At 43.2% G+C, this 22,503-nt stretch overlaps 1 protein-coding gene across 3 annotated transcripts in view; it reads right to left on the bottom strand.

Annotated features, from left to right (window-relative positions):
• The window catches only part of FANCL (FA complementation group L), a 70,637-nt gene that overhangs the window by 35,043 nt on the left and 13,091 nt on the right, over nt 1-22,503 (bottom strand). For 2 of the 3 annotated variants that reach the window (XM_060249532.1, XM_060249551.1), the window contains exons 3-5: nt 19,103-19,163; nt 17,153-17,209; nt 8,283-8,386 (exon numbers count right to left, since the gene is read on the bottom strand). In XM_060249532.1, coding sequence (XP_060105515.1) covers nt 8,283-8,386; nt 17,153-17,209; nt 19,103-19,163 — 222 coding nt within the window. The remainder of the gene's footprint in view (nt 1-8,282; nt 8,387-17,152; nt 17,210-19,102; nt 19,164-22,503) is intronic. The other variant, XM_060249542.1, reaches the window with a different exon arrangement.

Consider the following 22,503-nt stretch of genomic DNA (forward strand, 5'->3'; position numbering starts at 1 on the left):
CACCCCCAAAGTCTCCTGGCTCCACGCCAAAGCCCCCAGATATTTCTTGAATTGGACTTGGCAACCCTAATAAGAACATAAGAGAAGACATGTTGGATCAGGCCAATGGCCCCATCCAGTCCAACACTCTGTCACACAGTGGCCAAAAAACCCAGGTGCCATCAGGAGGTCCATCAGTGGGGCCAGGACACTAGAAGTTCTCACACTGTTGCCCCTCCCAAGCATCAAGAATACAGAGCATCACTTGCCCCAGACAGTGAGTTCCAACAATACGCTGTGGCTAATAGTGTATTAAAGATGTTAATATTTTCCATTGCTAAATCCAGCTTCATATCCAATCTGCTAAATGACATTAGTACTATAATTATGTGAAGAGTGTTTTATAAGCCCAACCAATGAATCTACTTTTGCTTATTACAAAATGAATAGTTTCTATTTTCAAAGAAAATTTCTCCGGGTTCTAAGATAAACAAAATTACATTATAGAGTATAACAGTGTTCTGTCTAGTTTTTGGTATATCCGCAATTTTGTTTGAACAAACTTAAAACATTTATATTTTAAATTTCATAAATAAGCCAAATTATATAGTTTTATATGTTATGAACAATGTACTTTGTGCTCTTAAAGCAGTAAAATAACTTCCAATTGGGGAAAATCTCTATTGAGTTAGTTCAAAACTTCCAAAGCTGGACCCTGCCAAAAATTTGAACTACTAAATGAAAAAATGGTAAGGAACAGACCTCATTTAAAGAGACTGAAACAGTATATTTAGCTGTAAAAGAACATTAATGAGAAAAGGGTTCAGAAAGACAAAAATATAGCTAACTGAATGGTAAATTAAGTAATTCTGATCCCATCAGACAATTTACCCATCCTGCAATAGTGGACAGCACACAGGATGTGTGCTTACTATCAACAAGAAGGAATACTCAAGGTAAGTTCAGTATTTTATTATCTCCTTGAAGTGGTGGTATCTTGACTGAAGATGTTAAAAATTAGTTACTGATTTATAGTGAGACTGATGGCAGTAGAATTATAGGTTTTGTTGTTGGACTCTATAAGCAGCTGCCACTTGTTGAAGTAAGACTGTCAATTGTATAATGGTGAACAAAGATGGAAGTTGATGCCACAGATATACTCTACAGTGAAGAATCTGTATAAACTTCTTTCCACCCTTTGGATTTTGTGGTCTTGTAAACCTGAGGCCTTGTGCCTTTTGAGAGAACTCCAGAACTCTCAATGGCCTGTACAATAAAGGATGGGAGATCATCTGAGAGGAGGAGATTACTGAAGCTGTTCAATCATTTCTCTATCAGAAATCTTCTCCTCCTCCTTTACTGCTCTGAAGTCCAATACTTCAAAATTATGTAACCATAATTTGGGTGATAACAGAGTCGCAATGAATTGGACTCAACTGTGCGACTGAACAACAACAACAATTTGGGCGAGAATTTCTATCTATGGAAGAGTGCTTTTTGTTTCTCAGTAGAGTCTTGGTTATCTAGGGAGCCTCTGAAGAATTAAGAGTTGATTTCTGACAGAACTCCAGAGGCTAAGAGACAATGGGGAAGGTTGAACAGTTTCCCTTTTTCAAGATTACCCTCTGCAGGAGAGGGAGAAAAGGGGATACAGATGTACACCTTGCAGTGCTATTTCTTCCTTTTTGCAAATTGTCAAGACCTTGAGAGATACATTCTGGGGAGACTACTTTAACCAATCATAAGCACCAGGCAGCCAAGGGGGAAATGATAAACTCAAGGCCATGGTAGAGGAGGGTCACCACTCTGGAGATCGGAAGATTGGAAGCTCTTACCGTGAAGCTTCCTTCTCGGTGGTCCTGGAGTGGGACGGTCCGAAACTGTTGGGAGTAGGCTCCTCCTCCGGAAACAGGGTCGTTGATCGCTTGATCCGGCCTGGGGGAGGGGCCGCTCCGTTGGAACTCTCCAGTCCATAGAAAAGCCATGCTCCCCCATCGGCATACAGCTATAAAAGAAACTCTGCAGAATGGTAATAAACCACACAGAGACCATAATGATGCAACGCCATCTTAAGAACTGCAAACGGCAGAAGTAACCGTAACCAAACAGACACTTCCGCTATCAGTGCCCCAGTACCTTCCACAACCAGCTCCCACAGCTATTCGCCTAGAGCAAGGAACAACACCGGGTGGGATGGACCGTCCCACTCCAGGACCACCGAGAAGGAAGCTTCACGGTAAGAGCTTCCAATCTTCCGTTCTCCAGTGGTCCTGGTAGTGGGACGGTCCGAAACTGTTGGGACATACAAAAGCAATATGTACCCCGGGCGGGAACCACTACATTCAACGTATAACCTGTTGTAGCACCCTGCGGCCAAAAGCCGCTTCAGCAGAGGCCCACCTATCCACCTCATAACGCCTGGTGAAAGAATGAGGGGAACTCCAGGTGGCTGCCCTACAAATGCCTTCCAGGGACGAGAAGGACTTGTACACTGTAGACGTGGCCGCTCCTCGTAAAGAGTGAGCCATAATTCCTCCTGGGGGCTCCAACCCTGATGCAGTGTATGCTGCAGAAATACATTGCCCCAACCATCTGCTTAGAGTCGAAGAAGTAACTGATTTTCCCAATGAGGGAGAATTAAAGAAAACAAACAAGGACTCTGACCTTCTAAAGTCCTTGGTTCTATTAATATAAAAACTCAAGGCACGCTTAACAACTAACCGATGCCATTCTTTCTCTTTCTCATGCTTGGGATTAGGACAGAATGAGGGTAAAACCACGTCCTGAGACCGGTGAAAAAACTGAATTCACTTTAGGGAAAAAGGTCGGATCAGGTCTCAACACTATCCTGTCCTCATGAAAGATACAAAGGTCTTTATCCACGGACAGGGCCTGCCACTCGGATACCCTGCAGGCAGAGGTAATCCCAACCAAAACAGTGTCTTAAGGGTAAGATCCTTCAGGGTACAAGTAGCCATGGTCTCGAAAGGTGCATGACACAACGCCTTCAGCACCACGTTTAACTTCCAGGTAGGAAACCTATGTGCAGTAGGGGGATTCAACAGGGACACCCCCCTCAAAAACGCTTAACATGCGGATGCAATGTCAAAGAGCCCCCTTTTTTAGCTCCCCGAACAGCAGAAATAGCTGCCACCTGCCTACGAAGGGTATTAGTAGCCAACCCCTTATCCAGGCCATCTTGCAAGAACAGCAGCAGCTTCCGAACTGGCAACTTTAGGGGATCCCAACCCCTTTCTACGCACCACCCGGAAAAGACCTGCCAAGTGTTATTATACACCCGTGTGGTAGAACATTTCCTGGATGCCAACATAGTGTCAATCACAGATTTGCCAAAACCCAACTTAAATAACTGCGACCGCTCAACCTCCACGCAGTTAACCGCAACATGTCTGGCTGAGGGTGGCAAACTGCCCCTTGTCTCAGCAATGCCTCGGATACTGGAAGACACCAAGGCTTCTCCGTCGACAGCCGCATGCGATCCTGAAACCACCCCTTCTCGGCCAGAAGGGAGCAACCAGAATCAACTCCGCTGTCTGCTGTAGAATCTTGTGAACCAACCGGGGAATCAGTTGTAGTGGCGGGAAGGCGTACAGAAGACCCTCCGGCCAGTCGCAGTTGAGAGCGTCTACGCCCTCCGCCTGATCGTCTTTTTGTTTGGCAAAAAACCGCTGCACTTGACGATTGTCCGCGGTTGCAAACAAGTCCACAGCCACTCTGCCGTATCTGCGTTGTAGAGACTGGAACACCGCCTTGTCCAGTGACCATTCCGTCTGATCCAGCCATTGTCTGCTGAGCCAGTCTGCCAGCCCGTTGTCCTTTCTGTCCAGTGACCACCATAATTCCTCCTGGGGGCCACTCCAGTGAGCTGTTGGCCTCGCTGCACAGTTTCCTGACTCTGGTCCCGCCTTGACGGTTGACATAAGCTTTGGCCGTCACGTTGTCTGTTTTCACCAACACGTGACTCCCCTGCAACGCCGTCTTAAAACGTAACAACCCCAGACGAATCACCCTCAGCTCCAGCAGGTTGATGCTCTGCTGGGACCCCATCTGGAACCACTGACCTTGAATCATCATCCCCTGAGAGTGCGCCCCCCAGCCCGAGAGGCTGGAGTCTGTAGTTACCACTATCCTCTGTGGCTCCTTCATAGCCACTCCTTGCTGAAAACGGGATGGTACCAGCCACCACTGGAGTTGCGTCCGCAGCTCCGGTGGAAGGAACACTAGCCTGTGCAGCTTGCGAGCTATCACATGCTGAAAAGGGATCAGGAAGCATTGTAGGGGCCGTAGATGGAAACGCGCCCAAGACAGTACATCCTGGCAAGACACCAGAACCCCCAAAAGCTTTGCTAGAGTCATCACAGGGACCCGATGCAGAGACAGAACCTCCCCCAACAAGGATCTGAGGTTCACCTGTCGTGCTTCCGACAAAAACACTCTGTGTCTCCGAGTGTCGATCAGAACACCCAGATGCACTATCTCTTGTGTCGGAGTAAGGTTGGTCTTTGTCCTGTTGACCCAGAAACCATGGTCCTACAGTATTTGAATAGCCCGATTGGTGTCCTCCAAGCTCTGCTGGAAGTAAGGGGCCCTGAGCAAGAGGTCGTCCAGAGCCGGATGAAGGGCCACGCCCCCCCATCCGTAAATGAGCAACCAACGCCACCAGGATCTTCGTGAACACTCGTGGGGAAGACTTGAGCTCAAAAGGCAAGGCCCGGTACTGGAGGTGCCTCCCGTCGTACGCGAACCTGAGGAACCGTCTGTGGTTTGGTCGAATGGGAACGTGCAAATACGCCTCGGACAGATCGATGGACGTCAGGTATTCTTGTTCCTGAACCGCCAATAGAATGGCACGTAACGTCTCCATCCGAAACTTTTTGGTCTTCACAAATCAATTCACCCATTTTAAGTCTAGAATGGCCCAGACATCGCCATTCTTCTTTGTCACCAGAAATAAAATGGAATACACCCCTTGACCCCTCTGAGTCGCAGGTACGGGTTCTATAGCTCTTATGTCCAATAGATGCTGGATGGCACCCAACATCCGCTGGTGCGTGGTCGGGTCCTGCTTCCTCGGGACTGCACGGAACCTCCGACGTGGAAAAAATTCCAGCTCTAATGCATAGCCCTTGGATACCGTGTCGATCACCCATTGATCTGAAACTGTCACGCTCCATTGGTTTGCAAAAAACTGAAGGCGCCCCCCGATAGGAGGTAGCTCCGGCCTTATGGCATAGACATTGTGACCCTCCCTTTTTGGAGTCACTTTTGCTTCCCTTGTCGCCTCGGCTAGAAAAGGGTTTAGCACCCCGACTGCGGGACTGCCACCTCCCTCAGAAAGGCTTAAAGGCCGAAGGCCGGGAGAATTTTTTTTTTTTTTTGTAGTCCCGAAAGGGCTGGAAGGGCTTCTTAGACTTAAAATCCTTCCTCTTAGAAGGCAAGACTTTCTTCTTGTCCTTCCCCTCAATAAGGAAGCGTTCCAGTTCGTCCCCAAAGAGGCTAACACCTTTGAATGGTACAGCTGCCAGTCTAGCCTGTGCAGCTGCATTTGCATCCCAAGTCCGCAGCCAAACGTCCCTGCGCGCTGCCACACTGCAAGCCACTGCCCTTGCAGACAACTGCATCGCGTCTAGGGTCGCATCTGCAACAAACGCTGTGCCCAAAGCTATTTCCTTGAGCTCATCTTTGAACTCCTTTGGCGCATCACTATCTGCTGAGGCCAAATTGGATGCCCAGGTATACACTGCGCTTGCAAACAGCGATCCCGCTGAAGACGCCCGAAAGGACCAGGCCGAAGCCTCAAAGTTCTTTCGAAGTGCCTGCTCTATCCGTCTACCGCAGGCATCCTTGGGTAGCCCATCCGCATCCATGGGGAGCACAGATGTGGATAATAAACTATTTACAGGATCGTGCACTACAGGCAATTTCCGTCGTTTAGTAGCCTCTGGACTCAACCCCTACAGTTTGGAAAACAGATGTGGGTTAGGTTTAGGCTTGGCCGGGTGTTCCCACTCCGCCTTAATAAGACTAAAAAGGGGAGCAGGCCAGGGCACCCCGGTCTGAGAAACCCCACTTTGGGCATCATCTTCCCTGAGCCTGCAGGCAGGTCAGGGTCCAATTCTGCCTTTTCTCTGGGTGTGGCAGCAAAGTCCAGTTCCCTAAGGACCTTAGGAAGGAGCTTAGAATAATATTCCACTGGAAAAAAAACCCCAGACTGCACAGAAGGAGTAACATCCTCCTCATCAGAGAGTTCCCCTTCCTCCTTTGCAGAGGAGTCTACTGAAGAGTCAGCCTCCTCTTCCTCCTGAGAACCACCAAGGAGAGTCCAGGCTCATGTCTGTAGGGGCAGTGGCAATGTCTAGAACTGCGTGTCTCTTCCTTTTCTGGGAAGGGGCAGGCGCAGTAGAGCCTCGGGCAGGAGCAAACTCCTTGCTCAGTTCTCTTTTTAACCAAGCAAGCAAGTTAAACTTGGCATCCTCTCCAGATAAATCCGGTTCAGAATCCTCTCGCTCTTTTCCAGAAGCGGATCCAGAGTACTTTGGGATGGGGAAATCACTGGGTGAGCCTGTCTCACTAGTCTGTCCCCGTCCGTCAGCCAACGCAGCTACTACCGAAGGCTGAACGAAAGTGAAAGGGGAGAGGGAGAAGCCTCTGTTACCAGGCTAAATGCCTGAAATGGCGACCCCCTGCTGCGCGGTAAAAAACCCCGCCCCCCAGGCCACTAAAAAGTGCGCCTGAAATGGAGAGACCTGCTACGACATAAGCCTTCCCGCACCCCACTCAGGGGGGAGGGGGGAATCTAGGAAACTGCCGTAAGCTACCGGGTGGGCTTCCCACATTCCATCGGAGCCCGTCCCAAGTAAAAAACAGTCCGCGCGTCACAAAGAGCTTCCCGCTCTCTTTCCGGCAGCTTACCACCTCCTCTTGAGTAGACACGTTGTCTGAGGGAGCTGCTTTCAGCCGCGCTGGACCTCGGTCGTCTGCTCTACGCCTGACGGCGCTGCGTGAGACCGCAAGCCTGGACTTGCCGCTCTCCCCCTCCCGCCTCAGCAGGCTTCAGGAGGGGAGCCTCGCTCTCCGCGGCAGTCCCCGGCTGAACCGCCTTTGTTAGGTAAAAACCCAACGCTGGCGGTAAACAGCTCTGCCCGCCGCCACTGCGGCCAAAAAACTGAATGGCAGAGACTTTCTCACAAGGAGACCTTGTCTACGGATCAATGTGCTCCGCGCACAGCGAACACGTCCTGTCTCATAACAGGGCCGTTTTGGACTGGAGAGTTCCAACGGAGCGGCCCCTCCCCCAGGCCGGATCAAGCGATCAACGACCCTGTTTCCGGAGGAGGAGCCTACTCCCAACAGTTTCGGACCGTCCCACTACCAGGACCACTGGAGAATGGTTGCAATATCTGAGGCAGCAACATCTGGTGGCAAGACCTGAGGCTCGCTGCTCACACCACCATTTCTCCCAAAATAGCTCTCTAAACAGACACACAGAGTTCTTCCAGTTGCAATATTGAGGCCAGTGCAGTACCATCCTGATGGGACCAATGGCCCAAGGATTGTTGGTGAATAAATTCTCTTTTTTGTTTACATGTTGGTAGAGCCTTTACTTAGATGAAAGAGCTGACAACAGCTTCATTTGAGTTTGCTATATGACTACTGCTTCACCTAACACAAATAGTGAAAAAAAAACAAAGGCATTTTTTAAAGGGCACATATGTGAGGGACAAAGGGAAAATAATGATGATCCACTGGCTAAAACAATCCAGCAGAACCCCACTCTCCTAGTCAAGGTTGGAAACAAACCCAGTGGGGAATCACTCCCATTGTTAGAACAGGTAGGAAAGCAGGAATTGCTGATCAATAAGGACATCCTCTACCTCCAAGAGAAAAAAAGTTCTAGCCTTCTCACTGTGTTTGTAATTGGGATCTGGCAAAAAGCACTAAAGCCAAAGACCAAGTCCACTTTGCTGCAAGGCAGAATTAACTGTGCAAGACCTGCTGCAAGACATCTTTAGGAGCCCAATAAAGCTGCTTTTGTTTCCTGTTCTAACTATCCTAAGGGGAATACAAACTGTGTAACAGCCTTGGTTTTAAAGTAAACAAAATTAGATTTCTATATGTAGATTCTGTTTCAGTTAGTTCTTTAAATTCATTAGGAACTTGATTCAGGGGACATTTATAAAAATACTGTATTTTACCAGTAAGGATAAAAACAGGCTTATTTCTTAAATGAGCATGCTGTACGTAACTTTTTCTCAAAAAAATCCTAATAATAAATAACATACTTATTCCAACCCAAAGTTTCTATATCTCTGATAAGACCAGAATAATGTTGTAGTGGTGGCAGAGCTGGTGACTGAAACTCCCGGGCGTTCTTCAAGGCAGCTTCCTGTTAAAAGAGGGTATCATTATAACTACAGTTGTGCAAATGTTTTCAATTCATTTTTTTAAAAAAATATTCTGTTCATTTTAACATTTATTTGCATCTCTAAGTGGTTTCAACAAGTAACATTTTCAGTTGCACTATCTTTGTTTTTAGCCAAATTACATGAAATTAGGAGAGACTATTCTCTTCCTATAAGGGATCCCGCCTGCCACAAGTTGGGCAGGTAGGAGAAATGATCCCAGCTTTGTAGGCAATTTAATATAACAGCAATAAAGTATATATTTTGATGATTTATTTACTACTTGCTATACATCCGTTTCATATCTCTCAATCTCTCCTGACTCCCTTCATCACTCTGACCATGCATTCTAGAAAGAAAAGATCTATTTGATGACTGTCTGCTTTGTCCTGCTTATTTGCTGCTTCCTGTTTACATGAAAATCATCCTGAGGGCACGTCTCCCAATATTTTATGGAAACTGGATAAGTAGCATTTTAGATGTTGATTTTTTTTTTTTGCAGGGAGAGTGTTTTTAAGATTCATGTGCCTTTGTTTTAATTGTCTACATACCTAGGATTCCTCCTACTATTTGAAATTTGAAAAGCAACATCTCTTGGATGAGGAGTATGATCTCTGAACATTTTACCCAAACTGAATAGGAAACGTTATACCTAGAATTGTGTTTCCCATTGAAGCCAGTGAAAACAAATGCATACATCTCATGAATGCACTTAGCAGTACTGAAAAGCATTTTCATTCAGGGATCAACAAACACTAACTTGACCAGCATAATTCATAAGGGCCCAAATCAAGCTACAGTTATGCATGATTAAGACCTACTGAAAGCAAATACACATAAGTCACAATTAACTTCATTGGTTTATGGTTAATGTCACCTGAACTGGAAGCAAGCTATCTAACTTAAACAGAAAAGCCACAGTCAAGTAATTTGCTTCTAAAACCCATAACAGACAGCTGTGCACATTTTTTAACGATAAATGTCAATACATAGGTGGACACAAATACAAACCATTCCTTCTTTATGGCAAACACACACTGAAAGCTAACTTCAAAAATAAATGGATCCTTGTAATAGAAAAGAATATACTGAGAATCTCCAACCATTACATCTCCTGAAAATATACTTGCTCCTTTCCTGACTGCCCAAACAATGAATCTCTGATCCTGAGAACAGGGAGTATTCAGGCAATGTTACAAAAATGAACTATAAAATGATGCAAGGTCAAGACAGAAGTTGAACATAGAAACAAAGTTATAAGCAAAGACCTCATCTAAATGATAAAAATGAAACACTGGAACCTGCCTGAAGATTTCTTCTCTTCAGTGGGGAGAAGTCATCCAGATTGTATAGGTCATGCGTCCTCCATCTCCAGGCAAGATTATACAAATTTTATTGCAAGTCTCTCCTCCATTCTTAGTACAGCCCAGTTCTGAATATTTTGATTACATCCATACCACTTTTGTTTGCGTGTTTGTTTACTTCACCCCACTGAAGAGAAGAAACCTTCAGGAAGGTTCCAACATTTCATTCTCTTTCAGTGGGGGTGTCATGATCCTGGGCCTAGTGAGACCTGCAGGTCCCAGAGAAGCCTGCCTAGGAGTTATTACTAAAATCCTACATTTCCCAGGATCCCCTCTAATTGGGTGGTAAGGTTTTTGAGAGAAACTAGCCGAGAGGGGTGGGACCTGGGAGAAGAGCATAAAAAGGGCCAAGCACAGACAGACGGTCACCTCAAGAATAGATCACTGTAATGCTCTCTACATGGGGCTACCCCTGACACTAACCCGGAGACTACAACTAGTGCAGAACGCTGCGGCACGGCTGTTAATGGGGCTACCACGACGGGAGCACATTCGGCCAGTGCTGAGAGAGCTGCACTGGTTGCCTGTTGTGTTCCGAGTTCGCTTCAAGGTGTTGGTATTAACCTTTAAAGCCCTTTATGGTCAGGGACCTGCCTATCTACGGGACCGCCTTTCCCCATATATCCCCCAGAGAGCACTGCGATCAGGGACAAAAAATCTGCTGTCTGCCCCTGGCCCAAAAGAAGCCAGGCTATGCGCAACAAGATCTAGGGCCTTCTCGGTGGCAGCACCAGAACTCTGGAACACCCTCCCAGAAGCTATAAGGGCCCTGCGGGATTTGTCGGCGTTCCGCAGGGCCTGTAAGACCGAACTGTTTAGACAGGCTTTTCTGGTTGACTGAAAATGGGCTGCCACCGGACATCCTACAGAAGCTGGTGGTCATAGGCAGAACCCAATACCGCCAGACTGGATTGAGATAGCGTAATAGTTTTAAATTGATAAATGTATTATGGTTTTATATGTTTTATGGAATTGATTGTTTTTATGATACTGTAAGCCGCCCTGAGTCCGCTTGCGGAGAGGGCGGGATATAAATGTAAAGTAATAAATAAATAAATAATAAATTTCTCTGGAAAAGGCCACAGGAGGGATCCCTTACCCAAGAAGATGAGTGTTGGTATTAGAGTAGGGACTATATAGCTAAACGCGTCAGGGCTTTTATTTGCACCAACTTTTACTGTTTCATATTCACTTTAGCACTGAATCTTTATCACCCACTTATTGTTTTAGAGCAGTAATAATAAACTTCTTTTTGTTGTTATACTGCCTGGGTTCTCACGTCTCCTTGGTCACAGTTAAGAGGTATTTATTCATAAGGAAGACAAGGGTGGTTGGGTGCTCTGGGCCCTCCATACAGACTCTTACCAGAGTGGTGGTAGCTAGTAGAAGACCCTCCCAGGCCCCTGCTGTGTGACAGGGGGAAGTAATCTAAATAGGCTGTATGCCCAAACTGTCACACAGGGAGAGATCCTGCTTTTTCCTCCATAATCCAACGTCTGCTGAAACACCCTTCTGCAAAAGGATGTCCCTGCTGAGGCTATCTGGTCAATCCTGTAATATTTGACAAAGGTGGAAAAATTAGACCACATAGTGAGCTGTTATGTTCTTTGGTAGTGATAGGCTCTGTGTCTCGTACAGCTTACTGATATATGTTCTGACCCAAAAGGTGACCAATGTCCTTGACATTTCCCCCCCAGCAACAGGTTGCTGTGAGATGCAAACAATATCAGAAAGCCTAAAACGTTTTATTTTATCTAGATATATGCACAGAACTCAGTGCGCAGCTAACTTATACCAAACTTTTTCCTTAGGGTGCTTCAGCTTTGGATGAAGGATACAACCACCCAGAAGTTTCAGACTTATCAAATTTAAAATTGCTCTCCAGTCCCCTGAAGTCTTCATTACCACAAAGAGTCCTTGAAGTGTTGGTCTGTAGGAACTGGTTCTGTGGCTTCAATCTGAAGCAAGAGATGAATGACTTGTCACAGTAGATAAGTCTTTGTTCCAATTTTGGGATCGGGGAAGGCATAAAGCAATGGGGAGATGGAGAGGTGAACTCTTTTAGGTGTTGTCACCGTCCTTTAAGGGGCTGTCACCATCTTTTGACAATTTGGTGTAGTGATTAAGTGTGCAGACTCTTATCTGGTTTGATTCCCCACTCCTTTGCATGTAGCTGCTGCTGTGACTTTGAGTCAGACACAAGTTCTCACAGAGCTGTTCCTTTCAAGAGCAATTTCTGTTAGAGCTTTCTCAGCTCCACCAACTTTTGTTTGGGGAGGGGAAGGGAAAGGAGATTGTAAACCACTCAGAGACTCCTTTGGGTATTGAAGGATGGTATATAAATCCAGTCTCCTTTATTCTTATTTTTTTGACAACACCATTCCTGAATTAAGAGCTACTACCGGTCCAGCAATAGCACTTTAAGGTATTCCATGGTATCTGAAAGGAGGGCGACAGCATTCAAGGAATTTCCATTTCCTGGAATGGCCCATTTTGCCTTTATGATTTCAATGGGAAAAAAAACTGGAAAGGAACCCACTGATTATCTGCTCACCAGTCTTTTGAAGCCTCTCCCATTCAGCATGGCTGATATGGATTATCTAGGGGCCTCCAAAGTCTCAATTTGCAAGGCCTTTCCTTTGCTGAATTTATCTTTTTCTTCATTATAGGGATAGCAAGCTTCTTTGTCCCTGAAGACCTCTCCTTTTTCATCTCAAAAACTATAAGTATTCTGGAATCTATTTAAGACTTTATTTCCATTCAGAAAGTTGAACTAGGCCGCTCATGTCCCCAGTAGATGCTTATCATGATAAGAACATGAGAAATATAAATGGAATCAACATGGAAGGTGGAGCTGACTGAGTTCAAACAGCTGATCATGAATCAAAAAAGACCATTTACTACAATGGATATACAAGTTACTTCTTCAGTTAGAAACAGAAGAAGAAATAGAAAAAAAAGTATGATTAAATGGATGAAGAATTTTAGAGAGAAGATACCTATGCATCAACAGAAATGTTTATGGGAAGTTTACAGCCAGGAATTAAGAGAAAACTGGTAAAAAATGTTTTCAGATGGTATATAATCCCAAAGGATATTGAGAAAGTAGACAAAAACAACAAAGAAAAAATGCTGGAAATGTCAAGACATAGATGGAACCTTTTACTCTATGTGGTGGACTTATAAAAAAACAAATATATTGGAAGGAAATACATGGGAAAATGCAGAACATATTAAAAATTAATAAAATACCAAAATTTTGAAAGAGATATTCAAATACATAGTGACAGCAGCTAGAATTATCTCACAGCAAAATGGAAATTAGATGTCTGTCCAAACTTAGAAGAATGGGAAAATAAACTTGCCAACTATGCAATAATGGCAAAAGTAACCACCTTTTTGAGAAACAGATCAATTGCAAAATTTGAAAAGAGAAGGAGTGTGCATTATGCAAGCAGGGGACAAGTTCAGAATGAGAAACAGTTTAGAAATTGTTTATATATTTGTTCTGCTATGAAGATAGTGCCAGCTCCTAAGTGGAATCAGAGGATCACCTGATTTGGTGGGCTCCAAACGGCTATCAGCCAGCTGGCCAGCAGGGGGAAGTCCCACCCCTATCACCTGGCACAACATCCCCATAGTGATTGCATCGGTGTGATGACATTGTGTGAAAGTGATATCATTGTGCCAGGGACACTGTGCAGCAAAGTTCTGGTATTTTACAGTAACCACAGAACCCTATGGTAATCATAGAATCTTGGCCAAAATTTTCACCCCACCCCTGCAGTTGCAAAATAGATCAGTTATAAAATTTGAAATTTAAATTTCAACAAAAATAAGGACCATTGTATTTTATAGATAATGTCTGAAAAATTATATTTAAGGGGATGTTGAGGAGAAATATTTTCTGTTTTTTACCCTCTGTGATACATAATCATACATGATATATATAATTGTTATATAATCCCTCTTTTCCTTTTGGTATCGCCTCTATACTATTACTTTGTTTTCTAAGATAAGATAGTTGGGCTGGAGCTTTCTGCTGGAGCTGCAGTTATTCAGACTGATGGGTCAGTTGATCCAACCCGGAGAGACTTGCAAAAATTTTTGCATAGTTCTGCCTGGAGCTGGAGGAGGCACAACCTAACCAATCTGGATGACTTCCCCCACTGAAGGAGAATACAGGATTTTACCTTAATACTATTACTCAAGCTAGCTGCCATCTACTGCAACCGGAATGATCTCCTGTTCATATATAATGAATGTCAAAAGAATAAGCTTACTGCAGGGGATAGCTGGTTCATTCGCTAGTCATTTTTTGAGAGAAAATGAAAACATTCTTAAAGATTTTTAAATGGACTGAAGAAGAGATGTATGACATCGTAGAGGATTGTTACAGGAGATGAATGTAAAGCGGTAGCCGTGTTAAGTCTGCTGCAGCAAAATAAAACAAAAATCTAGTAAAGTACCCAACTCTCTCTCTCTCTCTCTCTCTCTCGGCTTGGCTTCGCGAACGAAGATTTAAGAAGGGTGCAATAGTCCACGTCTGCTGCAGGCTCGCTGGTGGCTGACAAGACCAATGCGGGACAGGCAGGTCCGGCCACAGTGGCTGCAGGGCAACTCTAGTGCCAGACTTTAAGACGCCACTAGATTTTTTTATTATTTTACCGGAGATGAAGACAGAACAATTTGAAAAACTTTCTGGTGTTTGCCACTTTCTTCTTAAAAGTCTCAGTGGCTCACAGCGCAATCCTAAATCAATGCGAGATATAACCCCATTCATGATTCACCATGAGTGAGGCAACAGTTATACATTAAAGAAATATTATCATTTTAAGTATATCATAAATTACTGTACTCTACATGAAAACCTATAAGAAACCAAGTTCACTCAAAATGTTACTATGGCAAAGAATGATAAGGTAAGAGCTAGAGTTGATCCTAGTAATTCCTTAGAGACCCAGAGCATTTTCAGGATATAAGCTTTTTGAGTTAAAGCTCCCTTTGTCAGATACCAAGGTAAGGTGACTGATTTCTCCATTCAGATGAGCAGCTAAGCTGGCCTGCTGCAACAAAATGACAATTTCAAAAGCACCAAGAAGACTAACAAATGTATTTGTGGTATAAGCTTTTATTAGCCAGACCCCATTTTCCGAGATATATGGCCTATGGGCCCAGAGAAGAAGAGTTGGATTTATACCCCACCCTTCACTCTGTGTCTCAGCGGTTTACAATCTCCTTCCCTTCCTCTCCCCACAACAGACACCTTGTGATGTAGGTGGGGCTGAGAGAGCTCTCAGAGAACTGCTCTTAGAGAGAGCTCTTTAAAGAACTGACCCAAGGTCACCCAGCTGGCTCCGGGTGGAAGAGTGTGGAATCACACCTGGTTCTCCCAGATTAGAGGCTGCCACTTGTAACTACTACACCAAACTGGCAGAAGGACAGATAAAGGAGCCAGGAGATGTTTCAACTTCTCAGACACCATTTGAAGGCTCCAAAGGAAACAAACCTCTGAACAGCACACACACCCAAAAGCTCCAAGCACCTATAATGAATACCAGTGGGGAATATACATAGCAAGCTATGTTACAGCTATAGGGAACTGCCATTAAAGCATCACTGTCGGCACAGTTTCTATGCTGTACATGACATTTCTTTAGAGCCCCTTGACCAAAATGTTAAAAGGAGACCAGCAGCAGCAGACCAGCTGGGCAAGGTCAAGGAGAGAAGGTGTAGAGAACTCAGTGTCAAATAACAGTCCAGGAGTCAAAGTTACCAGACAGCAGCATCCAGAAAGAGTTAGGAAAACAAGTTGTCAAGAAACAGTCCAGATGTCAGGGCTATCAATGAGGAGTAGCAGCAACTTCAGCATCTAGGAACACGTGCCCACGAGTTCCCTGTGTATTTGTAGCCACTGGCATTGCACATAGCTGGCTCTTGCAATGACTTAACCTCAGTGTCAGCCAGAAGCTGGCACTGAGCAGAGAGCTGTGCACTCCTACACCTAGCATGTAAGTTATGCCTGAGTCTTTCACTGCAGCATTCCAACGGTGCTGGTGACCCTGGAAAAGCGAAAGCAGGTGGCTGGCCTTCAGCTGCTGGGGTGCTGCTGCAGGGCTGGGGCAGCTCTGTATCCACTCTCAGCTCCCTAAATCTCATCCCCTTGTTGCTCTACTGCTGTGGGTTGCAGGATGGCCACCATGGGCCCCTCCTCCTCTGAGGAGCCCTCACTTGTCACTGAGCCCTGGCTGTTCCATGACACTAGTGGTGCAGGATTTCCATCAACTGGTCAAGCATATTAAAAATTAACCATAACTGTAGCAATAGTCCAGTTGTACCATCCTGCTGTGACTAAAGAGCAATAATTGCACATCATCACGTTTTCTATAATGAAAATGATATATGTAAAATTTTCCAAGATCCAGTTTTTACAATTCTAAGGACATTTACTACACTATTCAAGAAACTGCACTCAAAAAAGAACCTTGAAAAATTCCTAATTCATCTAAGAACCTTAAGAAAATTCCTAATTCATTGATTGCATTATCAAACAGCAACAAGTTGAAATAAGGGCTGAAAGAAACTTCCATCCAGCTCAGATAAACATGTCCAAATGTCGTAAAGGCTCAGAACATTATGTTTTTCCTCCTTCAATAGTCACAGGTTTTAGAATTTAATGTTTTGATGTGAATGGAAATAGCAGTCTTTGGGAGCTGTGACCAGAAGGTTCTTTAATCTTTCTACAATGATTGTCACTCCATATTTGCTTGGCAGTTATGAACTGGAAAACACTACCATTATATGCTCAAAATAAGAAAATAAAGCACGCCTCTCATGCGTAGCTGTAGTGCCATCTTTATGATAGACATATAGGCAATAAATACACTAATACAGGGATCTGTGCTGTACATATACATTACATGCCCCAATCACTTAAATTGATAAGTAAATGGATCCACATGGCTTCATAATGCCCCATAATGGGCCAATGACAGGAAAGAAAAAGTAGGGAAACCATCATCCTTCATACAGTAATATTCCAATATAGATCTTATATGAGAAAAAAGAGTATTTATTTCCAACAATGAAATAAAGATTACCCCATCACAAAGAAATATATTCAGCTAGAGTATATGCTTACACATGAGGGAGGGAGATGTACTTACAACAGCTGTAATTGCAAAATTATATTCAATATTCAATTAATTTGCAAACTAAAGTTCTGTAAACTTTGGTGTTGGTCTTTGAATTGTACAGCCAACACATAATTATTTCCTGGAGGATTGTCACGAGAAATTGCCAGACAGATAACAAAGGGAATTTCTTGCTTAAAAATAAACAACAAAAAAGTGAATTGTTATACATAAACTCTTTTGGTTTCCTTACCAAAACAGTCTTCAGCTCCACCATAAAACTGACCAGATCAACGGAGCGCTGCAATCTCTGGAAAATATGTGTTTTTGTTAATTAGTTCACAAACCTAGTTTTTTACGATTAGGTGAAGATACAGATTTGATTCCACTTGACATTTTATGATGCAGCAAATAAATGATTTGGTTAATTGATTAATGATCAGCACTTGACAACCCACACCTGAATGTGAAAAATACTGAAATACTGTGTTTGAGGTGACGAACAAGTTGATTTCGAATGACTCATTCACATGCCACTCATCCATCGATTTTACAGAAGAATGCATGTGGGAACTGTCTTACTGACAGCAAAAAAAAAGTCTTGAAATGGATGTTTCCTGAAATTATAGTTAATTATAAGAATAGTTTCAAGTGTCCTTCATCCCATTCCCAATTCTACCTAGTGATGTAGAAGTGAAATTCCTGCCTCCAAAAAGACCTCTGTTTTATGGAGGGAATAGAACTCAAGTAATTTTTCTTAAAACAGACACATACAAAAAATGTCAGGAGTCAACTATTATGACAATGCAACTTTCTGCTGCACTGAATGCCTAGGATGAATACCTTTTCTTGGTCTTGCCTATTGACCTGCTTTCAATGAAAAATATTTTAAAATATAATAGGTGTGAAAAGCTTATAAATTCACATGTACATATCTTCTATTTGTGTCTCTTTCCATGAGAGACATGACTTATTTTAATATCTCTATTATTACTAGAAAAGCACCTGCATGAGAATGAGGTTAGATGCACCTGTTATTGATAGACCTTTTGAAAAGGCATTTTCTTGTTTTTAATGTAATAAATATGTCAAGTTTATATAAAAAATCTTAATATATTTTTTCCATTTGAGAGCATACATTTTCAAGTATCTTTTTTTAAAAAGAAAGCTTCAGCATCGGAAAAACATCAAAATTATGAATACAAACTTGAACATATTTTCTTCCTCCTTTTAACACATACTGGGAGAGTAATAAATGCAATATATGTAGATGTGAACTATGAATGTTTAAAATATATTAGATTTTGAAGTGTTTTTCATTTAAACCAGGTCAACAGACAAGACCAAGAACAGGCACTCAACCCAGAATAGAAAACCTTCAGTGCAGCAAAAAGGTTCCATCACTAAGGCGATGCTCCCTGTCTTCTCCAGCCTCAAAGGCTGGGTTACCAGAAAGTGACTGCCAGTTCTTCTCTAAGCTTGAGCAGAAGCTTCTGCCCACTTAATATGGAACAGCACTGAAGAATAGCATACAAGAGCAGGTGCTGGAGTCTCCCTACTCTAATTCAGGATCACAATCATAACTGGATCACTTTGGTTGCAATCTATCATACCTAATTTTGAACTAAACCCTAGTGTAGAAAAAAAAACCCACACAATGAGGACAGGGACAGATAAGAAGGATTTTCTACAAATCTGTGGAAAGCCTCAGGTTAGCAGAAAAACCTGAAGTCTTACAAACAAGGCAACGGTGGATTAAAATAAAAACGGAAACAATGTCTGTAGCTTTAAGAAATGAATGCCCACTTTGTTCTCATGGGACTATATTCTAAAATCTTGGTGGCCATTTTGGGGTTGCTAGGCAGCTATAACAGTATTGCCAAGCTTTCTAAACCTAGGTTTTACAGTCAAAAGTGGGTGTGTGTATGTGTGTGTAAGGGTAAAATATAGAAGAGATGGAAATTAATGGCAGCAGCTATGGAGTGGGAAGGAAATGGGGGCATTGGATGAGATTTCCCCTGCAAATCTTTACAGATCCCCACTAGTAATCCATCAGGTCTGAAACACTCCAGTGTCTGAGATTATACTAGTACTACTAATTAGACATGATTAGTAAACAGTTAGAGATGCAAGTTCTCACCTCAAATATTTTGATAAATTGAGGAGAGGTGTTAAATTCAGACCAGCACATGCACTAACATACCTGTTTTAGAATCTGCTGGTATCCACTCAGCACCTTTTTCAGCTGCCAACTACACTGTATCCTACAAAACATAATATTTAATCCTAGTCATGTAAGTAACTGGTCAACATTCAAATAGTAACATAAACCCATCTGGTATATTGTATATGTGGGAAGGGATAAGGTGGTGTTTATTAGGACATTTTCTTACATGTTAAATACTATTCACTATAGAAACACGAAATTCTGTGTTGAAAATAATAATTCCTAAGCATAAATATAGCAAAGTTTCTGAGTTCACGTTCAACAAATTGGGGATAAAATACATTTCAAAATACTATAAAATCAAAATTAAGAGATGTAGAAACATTAACATTTTTTAGAAAATCCAGTAAGTTATTGTGTTCTGTCACCCCTTAGCCTATAATGTATTATATTATACTTCATGAAAAAAATGATAATGTTGTAATCAAAGCACTATATTGGAAAACTTGCATGAGTTTGTAACATTATTTCAGAAAACCCATGTCTTGAACCTGGTGCAGGTAATCTTCAATTACGACTACCTGATCAACATAAAAATGCAAATATTAACATAATTTCAACAGAAATATTTTTTAAAAAATCTTCATAAAGTTAAACTTGCCCAATCTTCCTCATTCTAATAATGTACAATACAGGGGGGGGGGGAATCACCTTATTCAGTTAGACATAAAATAATTTTTGTTCTCCTGAAAATAATCAGAAAGATGCTTGTTAAAAAGAGCTCTGACCTGCTTAAGTAGTTTAGCTTGCTTTCAGGAAAAAAAAATATTTAAATGGTTCTTAAAGCATTACTTGAATCTCCTACATCTGATGTCACGCTAACCTCTATTATGAATCTTGAAAGGGTAATTGTGCTACTCTCATTATTTTCTAATCCAGGAGGCCACGCCCCCAGGAATAGAGACTGAAGCTACATGTTCTCCAATGGTTATAAGGGACTGGCAGCATGCCTCAATCAGGCCACATCTGTTCAAGGGGACAGGAAAATGAACATCAATCATTACCCTATTTTAATTAAACAGCCTCATTAGTAAGGACTATAATTCATGTTGGAAATTGTGGCTTGCAATGGTACATGCTGCACCTCCAACTAGCTAAAAAAAGTCTAATGGGGCAGAACCACATTCGTTTGTAAGTACCTTTACAGTATGAACCATAAAATTTTTAAGCAGGGCTACCTACAATAGGAAGTAAACAGGCATAAGTATGCCACCTCAAGTTGTTTAGCGATAGTAGTTTCAATTTAACAATTATATGCATGATCCACAAATATATAATTTCAGGTAAATAGGGTGAAATAATTGAAAAGGGAAAAGGAGGCAGTTTTCACTGACCATTCAACTTAACTTAAATGGTTCATAACTTTCTTCATAACCTGGATAACATCCACTTCTATCAATACTTATTATGTTCATTCAATTGTAGCACAAATTCCATCTAATCCCCGTATTTCAGGGAACAATGTACCTTTCAGAGTGTGCAGTTTAAGTCATAGATTCTCAAACAAGAAACTAACTGAGTTTGCCTGAATTTTACCAGCAGCTTCATAATAAGACAAACATTTAATTCTCACCCACCCTGCAAATCAGTTTTATTTGCTGATACTTTTAAATTTTATACCCACTGCCTCAAAACATGCACAGACTAGTCACCACGGGATTTTCCCAGCATTTTCTAGAGTTTAGAAGCACTCCATGGGAGCCCCTCAGAAGCAGAAGAGAACATTAGAAGAGGCCTGCTGGATCAGACCAATGGTCCATCTTGTCCAGCATTCTGTCTCACACAGTAGCCAACCAGTTCCTCTGGACAACCAACACAGTGGCTGAGGCTTAGTACCTCAGAATATTGATGTTTCCCTCAATCCCTACAGCCAGTAGCTATTGATAGTCTTATCCTTCATGAATGTATCTAATTCCCTTGCAAAGATATTTGTTTCTGTGGCCATCACTACATCCTCTGGCAACAAATGCTACATTTTAATCACTCTCTGTTTAAAGTAATATCTCCTTTTGTCTGTCCTGAATTACTGCCCATCAGTTTCATTGGATGTCCTTGAGTTCTAGTATTTTGGGAGAGGAAGAAACATTTCTTTTTGACAACTCTCTCCACTCTATGCCTAATTTTATAGACCTCTATCATGTCCCTCTTTAGTCATCTCTTTTCTAAACTGTAAAGTCCCAGACTCTTCAGACTCTTCTCACAGGGAATGTGCTCCAACACCCTAATCATCTTAGTTGCCCTCCGCTGCATTGTTTCCAGCTTTGCTGGAAAGGAGCACTTAGGCAACCATTTTCCCACTCAAACCATCACGCGCTGGGGGGGAGAGGTTGCTCCTCTTTCCCTCAGTTAACCTGAGCCATCATGAGCATTCAAGAACTACTGGTTCACACATGTCAAACATACGGACTGAAGACCAGAAGTAGCCTAGCCTATCCAAGGGCTCTTATCCAGCTTGTGAGCAGCTAGGGGGGAAAGCAGTCCGAATGTGGACCAGAAGGGCTTAGAGTATTATATCCCCTGCTAAGGTCCCAGCAGACTCATCCCAGAGTCTCTTCCCCAGATCTCCAGGGATTGCCCAACCTAGACTTGGCAACCATAAGGGACAAGGAGAGCTGGTTTAGCCTCAAAACCATGGAGCCTGCCTGCTGCCCCTGGCCAAGGCACCAGTCTGGGATGCACTGCTTGCCATCACCTCCTCCTCCAGCTAGAGTGTCTCTCTGCCTGGGCTGCTGGAAAGATGGCTGGCTGTTCACATATGGCAGGCAGAATCTCTGTGGCCTCATCTCCCCAAGCTGAGCCAAGCACTTGCAAGCAGCCCAGGAAAGGTGCCCATAGGCACAGGTACCTGTGGAAGGCCACTGGCCAGCTCTCCAAATGCATCCACTTATGTAAGCATGTGAATGGACTGACTGGCTAAACTGGGTGTGCAGTGCAAGAGAGAAAAAACTGACATTTATATAAGAGGCACTGAGCATGCAGAATGCTGAGGCTTGGGGGAAGAAAAGATTCACTGAGTCCGGTGAGCTGGTGCCTGCTAACCCACTGACCCAAATGTTGCAATTCCTGTCCTGCTTCTCCCCCTCAATGGCACAGGGAGGATTAAATAAGAGGCAACACGTTCCCAGGGCTCCCTGACCACAAGCGCTGCCTTAGGTAACAGCCTAAATGGAAGCAGGGGGCAGGGAAGTGAAGATCAAGGACAAGAGCAGGCATTCTGAAAAGCATGCTGGGTTTGCACACCGCAGAGGCAGGTGCTGGATGTGTGTCTGCACACTTGCACATGGGGAGTAATATTTTAAGCAGCTGGATTTTGCCGTGGAGCTGGCAGGAGATAAATGTCTGCAAAAGGCAATTAAAATGGAGCTGGGATCTTTGGA

The sequence above is a fragment of the Heteronotia binoei genome, chromosome 1, assembly GCF_032191835.1.
Source record: "Heteronotia binoei isolate CCM8104 ecotype False Entrance Well chromosome 1, APGP_CSIRO_Hbin_v1, whole genome shotgun sequence".
NCBI lineage: Eukaryota > Metazoa > Chordata > Lepidosauria > Squamata > Gekkonidae > Heteronotia > Heteronotia binoei.